Source organism: Nelumbo nucifera, chromosome 3 (genome assembly GCF_055504915.1).
Source record: "Nelumbo nucifera cultivar China Antique chromosome 3, China Antique-T2T, whole genome shotgun sequence".
Classification (NCBI taxonomy): domain Eukaryota; kingdom Viridiplantae; phylum Streptophyta; class Magnoliopsida; order Proteales; family Nelumbonaceae; genus Nelumbo; species Nelumbo nucifera.
In genome coordinates this window covers 29875463-29885836 of record NC_142651.1, presented here as the reverse complement: position 1 = coordinate 29885836, position 10374 = coordinate 29875463, and the positions used below count along the sequence as shown (strand labels likewise).

Below are 10374 nucleotides of genomic sequence, written 5' to 3'. Positions count from 1 at the left end.
TAACTATACACGTTTTCTGTCATGATCATTATCAGAATGGAGGTTTTTGTCAATTTTTTAAAAAATAGCAGAAAGGTTTTTGTTAAAATGAAACTATAGGAAAGGTTTTTATGATTGTCAGAAAGTTAAGGGGAGGAATTTATATTTTACCCTTACAATTTGTTCGTATGATTTTAACCATCTCTTAATAAAGAAACGTTTTGTCAGTTAATATTAACAGATTTAACAATATTATTCATTTACAAGGAATCCTTCTTCACAAAGGAAAGTAGAGAAACAGGGAAACTCAAACTTAGCATTGGTGTACAGTTTATTCTCACCTATATATATTACATCACTTATTTGTCTTCAAAGAGTATTTCCTTCTTGACTTAGAGAGAGAGAGAAGTTTACATGGAGAGATCAGCCTTTTTCAAGCTAAGATCAGCCTTCACCGTGTCCGTTACTTAGGCAGTGAGAGTGACTGATCGAGCTTGAAAAATGTTGAGCGTTCCATGCACGGTGAAGGCTACAATTCATTGACAGGGCAACATGGCAGACTGTCCAGTGATTTCGAGTTGCAGAGTATGTTCTTGCAGAAGCTCTTGGGTCACCTTAATCTCTTTCCCCTTGACAAGTAACTCTTTCATTCAATGGATATTTATCAGTTTCTTGTTTTTTTTTTTTCTTTTTGATAATTAGTTTCTTGTTTATTCTTGTTTGCTGTAACGAGCAATTTCTGTATCTTTCCCCTTTCACTTCAGAATAAATTCTGTATCTTGCGTATGCATGTATATATGATGAACATATTTTATCTTATATATTTTGATGAATCTTGTTCCTCAGCCTGATAGATTTTAAATATATTTTAAAGTTTATACCATAGATAATATAGGGTAGACAAATAATAACGTGAAAGATAGGCTGTCTTTGGTTTGAAGGAAAAGGTAGGTTTGTATAGTTTCCCACTTTCCCTACCTTTTCCTTCAAACCAAACAGTCTTAATGCTAGCCAAAAACAAGGAAAAAATAAGATATATAGAAAAAGTATGAAAGAATGAAAAACTGAGTTTTAGGGTCGTTTGGTTTGCAGTCAAAATCAGAATCAGAATAAGAATCAAAATCCCTTAAAATCGGAACCAGAATGGTGCATACCCATAATCTGATTGGTGCAGAAAGGAATCAGAATTAGAATTGGAATAAGCTGGAATAGGATTTCATTTCAGAGGAAGAGGGAGGGAATGGCAATAGGACTCTGATTCCATCCAACCAAACAGTTGGAATTGGAATAGCCCAATCTGATTACGATTCCAGATCCCTATTCCCACCAACCAAACGGGCCCTTAGGAGAAAAAAAGTCAAGTCCTCTTGCAACCTCGGATGTACAAAATCGGCCGTTTTTTCTTTTGGAAGTATGCTATACAAAGTATAAGATGGTTTCTGTAGAGGTCTCTTCACCACTGCAAGATCCATTAATTCTTCTACAGTATTTCATGCCTGCTGTTGGTTTCAGATGCTAGAAGACTCATTTGTTCTGTCAGGAGGTCCATATTTTGACTAGTCTCCAACTGACAATCATGCACCACTGCATCCATATCCATTCCCGTGTTCATAGACTCTGGGGCATCTAGCTCAGTTTCTACAAGATTCTCTGTGAATGGACTATCAACAAGAAGTTGTTCCAGTAAATCATCACTAAGTAACCCCGAGATGATAATTTGAGCATCATTTTCTAGAGAGTGCAAGCCTTCTCCAGTCGGTGATTCCATGGAATCATTCCTAACAAAATCATTAACATCCACCTTTGGAGACACGTCTGTATTTAAAACTGTCATTACTAGAGGCTTTGAAGTGTTGTTCTTTGGTGGTTGGTACATTACTATTTGCCCTTTAGAAACTTCAGCCTCACCACCCTCAAAACCTTGTTCCAGGGCAGGAAGTCGTCTCTTCTTGCTTGCTCCAGCCATTCTCCAATTATTTTCATTTTGCTGGAGTAACTGCTCCAAAAACCCAGGGCTCTGCATGGCCATTGCCAAGAATGACAACATTTGTTGCTGGGCTTTTTCCATCCTCTGAAGGCTTTTTCGCAAACCTAGCAGCTTATTTTCAGCTGCTTGCTGCTGTTGCCTCAGCTTAACTAGTTCCTGCATGAGTACATTTTTGTCCCTCTTGAGACTCTCAACTTCCACTTGGAGGCCAAACTTTCCAACTTCAACACACGCTCCAACAGGCATCTTCTGCTGGGCCTCTTTCTGTTGACCAGGACCCTGAACATGCTTCTTTCTACTGATATTCTTTAATAAATGCCGCTGACCTTTGATAAAACCCTCATTTGCAAATTCCCAGCGGTCTGGATCAGCTTTTCTAAAACCCTGATAGAAAGTAAAACAAAGCTATGGATAGGTTTAACTATCATCCACATAATTTAATATTATAACTTGCAGAAGATAAAATGAAATCTGAAAGGAAAAAAATGATGATGATGGAGCTGACCCCATATAATTGGGAATTAGGACAAGGCTTGGATGATATGATGATGATGAAAATAAAAAATGAGTGACCCTATTGGGAGATGTTGGGGACGTCTCCATTTACCCTCCTTGTAATGAAAATCCATCTAGTAGTTAGTTTCACTTCTAGAACATAGCCCAGGAAAGAAATGTTTTTATGCAAACAAATCTTTCAGCTCTTTCTTTTGATGAATGACATCATTATTTTCTGGGTTCAACTATGATACCGGAAAGACATGATACCAGAAATACCTCTAACCAATCAACCAGTATCATAAAAGTGGTAATCAATCAGGTGGTATCATGTCTTTCCTGTAGCATAGTTTTTTGCCTATTTTCTTCTACAAAAAAGGACAGTTATTAGGAAAGAAAAAAAAAATGCATCTACAAAGATTACAATGAACTACAACTACAAGTTAGAAGATGCAAGAAGTTTTGATAGATCTAGGAGATGAGCAAATTTAGGTCCAGACAATTCAAAAGCAAAAAAAAAAAATGAAAGAGCTATTGCCAAAAGTTTTTGCCAGATTGAAAGGGGGATTGTTTAGTATTAGACCTAATAAGGAGGTGAAGTCTAGGAAAAATTAATTTAAAAAGTAGACATGAACATAGTCAAGCCTGTGAAGAAGTTGAGCAAGTGAGCAAAGTGGTGTTTGGTCTTGTTGGTTTTTGAAGATTGTTTAGTTGGTCGCTCCAGGGTTTCAATTGGAGTTAGGGGTCAGTAGGTGCCTGTTGTGAGGCACAGGTGTTAGTTTTAAGATTCTGGGTGTGAGGTGTTTGTTTCCTATCTTTTTGTTGTTTGGCTTTAGTTTTCATTGGGGGTTTATTGCTCTTTTCCTTCGGGTGATTTCTAATCACTGTCCTTGTTCCTTTGTCTCTTTAACAAATTTGATTTTATTATTAAAAACAAAAGGTTTCCTATCTTTTTTTTTTTTTTTTTTGATCAATCAAAAGGTTTCCTATCTTCTATACCTAATAATTCTCCAGACGTGATTATGGCCCTAATAAAATGTCAAGTTTAGTGATTCTGGTTGTTGCAAAAAGTCTTTCTTTTTCCCCTCTCTATCTCTCTCTTATTTCTTTTTTTTTTTTTTTTGATAATTTCTACCTCTTATTTCTTTTTCTAAATGATCTGTCTCTTTGTTGTTTACCTTAACAGCAAGATCTCTCTCTTTTGATTATTTGCTCATTCTTTGGTGAACAACAAGCATTCTGCTTGCTTCTTCATCATTATTCACTTACAGCCCCTCATTCACCCTAATAAAGCCCATCATCATTAGATAAATTAGTGGGACCCCTACCCTGTCCTACATCAATTTGGTATCAGAGCCAAATCCTGAGATATTAGATTCGTATCTGGAGGCATCAGAGCTATATCTGGATTCTAGGTGAACTGGAACCAAATCAAGGGATATGAGTATCACAGCGAATCTTGAAAATGAGTTGGGAAGATATCCAGGTTAGCAGATCATGTTAGCAAATCTTATTAGCAGAATCATGGCAGATTGGGTCTTGGTTCTCTCAGAATTTAGGCAAATTGATAAGGAGGACCTGGGGAATAAGTTAGGGGAGGTTCTGGGTATTCAAATCTGTAATGTGGAAAACTCATTCTGATTTTCAGATTGTATTGTATTTGGATGATGACTTGTCATCCATCAGATTGTACTACTCTTTTTGTTTTAATGAAATTTTACTTTACTTATAAAAAAAAAACGATATCCTAGGTTCCTACCTTATGTAAAAGAACTTCACAATGCTTGCTGTGAAATACAAGCTAACTTGTGACTTGTGAGATCTATGAATAGAGATAAAGAGGAATAAGGACAACCAGATTTGGAGCCATCTATTATCAAAGCTATGATATCTCATTCTAAGCCTATGAAGGAAATGCCTAAAGATGTGTTTCAAGTACTTAATACATGACTTCAACCAAAATATAATGATGGGCTGCCAGCTGGTTTCTTTAAAGATGCCATTGTAGATCAAGAGGAGCTTCATTATATTGATATGGTCCGGTTACCACCTTTTGGTCTCTTGTAAGGTTACTAAAACTGTTTGGGAGTGGGTATTTTCTCGCTTTGGGTGTACTTGGAACCCTCCTGAGAGTGTCCAAGGTTTGTTCTCCCCTTCTTTTTTCAGATGGCCTAAGAAGCGAGGGAAGATGATGTGGAGGAGTATTAGGGCAGCCGTGTGTTGGTCACTATGGGAGGAAAGAAACTCTCGAATATTTTCAGAAAATGAAAAATCCCTAGAAGAACTATTAGACCTAATACTTTTAAGGGCTGCCCACTGGCCAAAAACTATGGAACTGTTCTCAGACTTTCCTATTGCTGACCTGTTAAGAAACTGGAAAGAGATAGCAACCTCTACTCTGTATAAGAAGACTCTTAGTCCCTTGTGGTCCCCTCCTCCCTCCGGATTTATAAAAGTGAATTCTGATGGCAGTAGCATAAGGAATCCAGGGCCCTCTGGGATTGGGGGAGTTTTCAGGAATGAGGAAAGGATTGTTATTGCTCTGTTCTCAGGCCCTATTGGAGAAGGAGACTCTATTAGGGCTGAGATCCTTGCAGCTTTGGAAGGGGTTCAAAGAGCAAGGGAACTAAATATCAGTCGGCTGATTTTGGAAGGTGATCCAAAGGTGATGATTAGCTGGTTGAAGAAAGAGGACAGTGGCTTGTGGAGTTACAATAATGAAAAGAAAAAATTCTTATGGCTATGTAGAAGCATTGAGATACAATACAGCTGGGTGAAAAGGACTGCTAATTCTTTTACAGATGGGTTGGCCAAGCAAGGGGTGAATAGGGAGGCTATTTTTTAATCTTCTTTCATTGTAATTTTCTGATGGGGAGATAAGACTCTTTATCTCCCCCTTTTTTTTGTACCTAAAGCTTCATAATTCTTAATAAAGTTTCTGTTATTGATCAAATATATATATATTTGATGTTTTCATTACCCTTGTGGTTCCTAGTACCAAACCTATAGCTCACGATTTGAAGCAATTGTTAATTCTTTTCCACTTCAAAACTCAAGGACGAGTTTTTCCGAACTGGGTGAGAATGATGCAGATATGGAAGCAACAAAAGAATCAATGGAGAATTAAGTCAGTTTTCCAATTCCCATACCAATTTCAGAATTTTTGGGTTATAGGATATTGACACTATTTCAGTTTTTTATTCATTTTCACTGCTTTCTTGAAATTACATTTATGATAACTTTTAGAGTTACCATTTATAATAATTCTCGTAATTACTACTTTTAGTAAACTCGTGGTTTACTATTTTTAGTAATTTCTGGTATCATTTAAGTTAGTCTTAGAGGGATCAGTAATGAGTTACTAGAGTTGTTTTAATAATTGGAGTCCTCTATGGAGCTTCCTTATGGGTCACTTGTAGATTTGTCTTAGATGGCACTTTCATAAAACTGAAAACTGAAATCTGAAATCAATGCAAAAAAGATCTTAACCATCTGAAACATGTCTGAAAACATTCTACGTATGGGCCACCTCTTACCAAATTAGAGGGTGTTCTGTAGTGTTGATGAGAAATTGAATGGTGTATTCTCATTCACACCACACCTGTGGCATGGACACATCCATACCATGCCACAATAGGATGGTTGTTCTGCAATGTGGATAAAAATGGGTGGACTGAAGCAAAGATCGAAATATTGCAACATGTCAGGGCCCCTCCAAATACGCCCCTACACAGTGTTTCAGGGTCCCACCTATTTCAGGGGGTAGGTGGGCCTTAAACCGACCCCCTTGAACCAGTTTGAGAGAAAAAATTAAAAAAAAAAAAAATGAAGGTGAGCTTTGATATAGGCCGAATGGCCGATACACCCCATCCGGCATATATATTGGCCTGTGTCGATATTCTGAACCTTGGACTAAACCACACCACATCCTCATAGGCATTCTGCAAGGTGTGGTGTAGTTTCAATCCACACTCTATGCTTTGATTCCATGCATCTCACCTATGTGTGAGATGACCTATGTTGTTAATCAAGAATAAAAAATATTCTATTTTTTTAAGTAATATACATTATAAATAAAATAATATAATTTAACCATGAAATTACAAATTAATGCATTTATATATAATATGAATAGTTAAGAGAATTAATGAAAACCATTTGTTAAAAAAGCAACAAAAATCACAAGGAGTAATAAGATATGATAAAAATTATAAAAAATAGTTCAAAAATATATTAAAATTAGTAAATTGCCAAGAGTAGTATTTTTTATAAAATCAAATAATTTTATAAAAAAATAATAATTTTAGTACAAATTAATAGAATTTATTAAAAGGAAAGGTCCATGGTTTTAGAATCATCGATTTTGGAATTATCGAGTTATGGTAAAAATGCATTGTACGAAGTAGGGACATGGTTTAAAGTATCGATACGATACGCATCGGGCGTATCATATCGTATCTTTTGAAAACGATACGATCCGAAACGCCTGTTTCCAGGTGTTTCAGAACCCCAACTTTTTTTAATTAAAAAAAATCTTTTTAGCTTCCCAAAAAACCAAACTTCGAAAAAAAAATTAAAAAAAATATAGTTTCGAGCGTTTCTAAGTACCGATACGATACTGCCGAAATGCGTATCCTATCGATACTTTGAACCTTGAGTAGGGAATCATCAATTTTGGAATTGGCCACCGTGGTGTGGAAAGGTCCACGAGATTTAACTGTGGACGATATTTTAAGATATGGTGTGGACTGTTCCACAATATAGTGTGGTTTCAGTCCACACCACGATGCAACCAACTATGAGAGGCATGGCACGTTTCAAAATGGAATATATCGTATCCACGCCACTGTTCCGAACACCACCTTAGACCTAATCACTTTTCAGAGGTATGGTTCAAAAGTTAACGCAAACAAAAGGCCCAACCTCTAAAAAACAAGTTTTTCAGATTTTAGACCACAATCAAATATCACCTTAGTTTTGGGTTACTATTTTATGGTCATCAGAAAGAAACTCACTAAAGATCCCAGATAGCTGGGACCAATATTTGATAATGGCCTTCATCAAAGAAACCATGCTGTCCCAGATTGGTGAGCAAGGATATTCAACATGCTATCAGCTGAGACTGCTGAAGTAGCCTGTCCTGCTTTTTGTGTAATCAAGAATGCTTTGCATTGCGTTCTCAGGTCCCAGACTGAACATTGTCTTGATACCCCTGATTTGGCTAGGCCATCAGCAAACTCATTGGCACTCCTTGGAATCCATCTGAACGAGCAGTTCAGATTTCTCCCCAATAACTGAGCCCCCCCAACTAAAAACCCGAATTCCCAAGGCACTACTTCTGTACACAACCAAGAGATGAAAACTTGACAGTTCCCCTCAACGATTAAAATTCTCCAATTGTTCACTGCTATTAGTTAAGAATAACATAAATCATCCAAATCATAATCAAATAAACTAGCTACAAAAATGAAATAACCAGCATCCCAACATAAAATATTGCATAGAGAGAGAGACTCACATAGGTGTTGAGCTGCCTTATGAAGCTTGAGAAATTGCTGTGTTTGAAGTACTTAGGAAGCAAGTCTCGGGAAAATGCAGTGACATCCCATATAATAAAAGTATCATTGTTCGAACTCCACGAAACTATGGGATCAGTTGCAGGATCCTCCACCATATCGTAGCATTTGGTGAGGAAAGGCGGAACAGAAGATGCTTTACTGGATGACGATTCCTCCATGAATAGAACAAAGAAGCACCTCGGCAATTCGAGTTACCAAAAATCGCCATACTTTGCTAGTATTTCCACCGCCCTTCTCTTCTGAGTCGATGAGTATTCCATGACCAAGCCCAAATCTAAGAAAGTAGAGATGAATCAACCAAATATTAATAAAAAAGGAGAGAGACGTTGCAGAGAGATAACAGGAGAAGCGACGAAGGGTTCGGCTTGAACCATTAATTCGATAGCAGAAAACCCTAAGCGAACGACAGATAGAGACTGAAATGAGATCAGAGAGGGAACGGAGGGAGGACTACGGACAAAGGAGCATGACAGCATGTCAACGGGTCGGGTTCGGCACGGGTCGCCTCAATCATTATCCTACCCTCCCATGATTCCACCCGACCCGATTCAATACCATGCGACTCCCGGCACCGCCCCGATCCTTTAGGTTCGGTCCAATTCCGACCCGACCCCCACCCGTAGTGTTAAACCAAAACAAAACATAAAAAATCAATGGGAGAATGACCTGTTCAGCCCGAGTTCGGCTTCAGTCAAGACAAAGCCCATTCGAACAGCCTTTACTGTCTTGTATTGGCAGTATATCTGTATTTATGTATTTATTTTATAGGGAGATATTCTCAATATAAGGTTGCAAAAGGATATTAGAACGGTGTAAGCACAGACTTGCGATCTCGTTCAGCCTATCCCATAATTTTTAGCTTTATCGTACAGTTGGGGTAGATGCCAACTGGAAATTAATGTCAATACATGAAGGAATATTGGTGTTTAGGGTGGGATATTTGACATTTTGAATTGTTATAGATCTATCTGTAGTGAAATTTAAATTATGCATGGAATGTAGTCATTATAGTGTACTTTTTCCGAAAATCAATCTTAATTGTTTCAGTTAATACGGGCTCCACTTTGTATGAATTTTTATCCCCTATCCCTCCCTCCTAGGGATGTAAATGAGTCACATTAAATGATAAATCGAACTTGAGTTGGGTTAGAGTTTTGGTTTTTCAACTTGAGTTGGGTCCAAGTTTGATCCCCAATCCCTATCTCCTAGGGATATAAAAGGCATTCTTGTATTTTGGTCTAATGTCTAACCTTTAATTAGGGAGGCAAACGGATTGGACCGGAATTGAATTTGGGTATATTTGAATCCGATCTGATATTGTTTATCTCGGATCCGATCCGATCTGATCCGAAAATCCAATTGGATCTGATAGGACTCGATTTGAATTCAAATCTTAGCATTAAGTCGGATCTTTGGATTTGATCCGATCTGACTTGTTTTCTTTAAAAGTTAATAAATTGTTAAAAATAAAAATAAAATATACTAATTTAAATAAAGTAAAAACAAAAGATACAAGTACTTTTTAAAATTATTTTCATCATATATATACATATTTTTTATAAAAAAAATAGATAGTATAACAAATTTACAAAAGTATAATATAAAAAATATATTTATAAATAAATAAATAGCATATGTATGTATTATATCTATTTATATTTATAAATATATAATATATATTGGATCGGATAGGGGGTGATCCAAATCCAATCCAATTTTTTATTAAATCCTATTATCCGATCCGAAGATCCAAATAGAAGTGATCCGAATTTGATCAAATAAGATTAGATCATGATCCAATCCATTTGCACCCCTATGTTTAATCAAGTTTAAGATTAAGGGTACAACTTGAATAGATTCAAGTTGGCAAAATTTAAATGAACCTTATTTGTCGAAACTCAAGCCTGTAAATAATGTAAAGGGTAAATTACAAAGACCCCCCTGTACTATGGGATCTATGACAAAGAACCCCCTATACTTTGCTTTGCGACAAAGACCCCCCTATACTATGATCGTGAGACAAAGACCCCCTTCCGTTTGCTTTTCATTGAAATACACGTTGCAATATTTTTTAATCCCCATACTACTCTTGTAATAACTATTCGGACAATTGGGAGAAAAACACTATTCATCCTCCCAGACCTCACTATACACGAATAACAGCCACGGTAACCCCTTTTGCCTCATATTCCTTTACACTTCTCTCTCTCTCTTCTTCCACTTCTCCCTTCTCTCCTCCCCTTTCTTCTTCCCCTTCCCCCTTCTCTCCTCCCCTTTCTTCTTCCCACTTTCCTCTGTCCTGTTTGTTCTATCCAAACTGTATAGTCTTCAGAC

General features: G+C 37.0%; 1 protein-coding gene across 2 annotated transcripts; it reads right to left on the bottom strand.

Annotated features, from left to right (window-relative positions):
* Nucleotides 1-1151: 1151 nt before the first annotated feature.
* LOC104611875 (heat stress transcription factor A-1-like) lies at nucleotides 1152-8480 on the bottom strand. Of its 2 annotated transcripts, none has more exons than XM_010279167.3 (2): nucleotides 7980-8480; nucleotides 1152-2371 (listed from the first exon to the last, which is right to left on the bottom strand). In XM_010279167.3, the coding sequence occupies exons 1-2, from the start codon at nucleotides 8196-8198 to the stop codon at nucleotides 1460-1462; spliced, it is 1131 nt and encodes a 376-aa protein (XP_010277469.1). In that variant the 5' UTR covers nucleotides 8199-8480; the 3' UTR covers nucleotides 1152-1459. The 2 variants fall into 2 exon arrangements, with proteins under 2 accessions (XP_010277469.1, XP_010277544.1); XM_010279242.3 differs by having other exon boundaries at nucleotides 1152-2350; nucleotides 7980-8477.
* Between the last annotated feature and the right edge of the window lie 1894 nt (nucleotides 8481-10374).

What these genes read in the sequence shown, in the direction of transcription:
- LOC104611875 (XM_010279167.3), bottom strand. Translation starts at nt 8,198, where the DNA reads ATGGAGGAATCGTCATCCAGTAAAGCATCTTCTGTTCCGCCTTTCCTC. An exon ending in TAAGGCAGCTCAACACCTAT is followed by an intron (nt 2,372 to 7,979) that starts GTGAGTCTCTCT and finishes ACCTATCCATAG; the next exon opens with CTTTGTTTTACTTTCTATCA.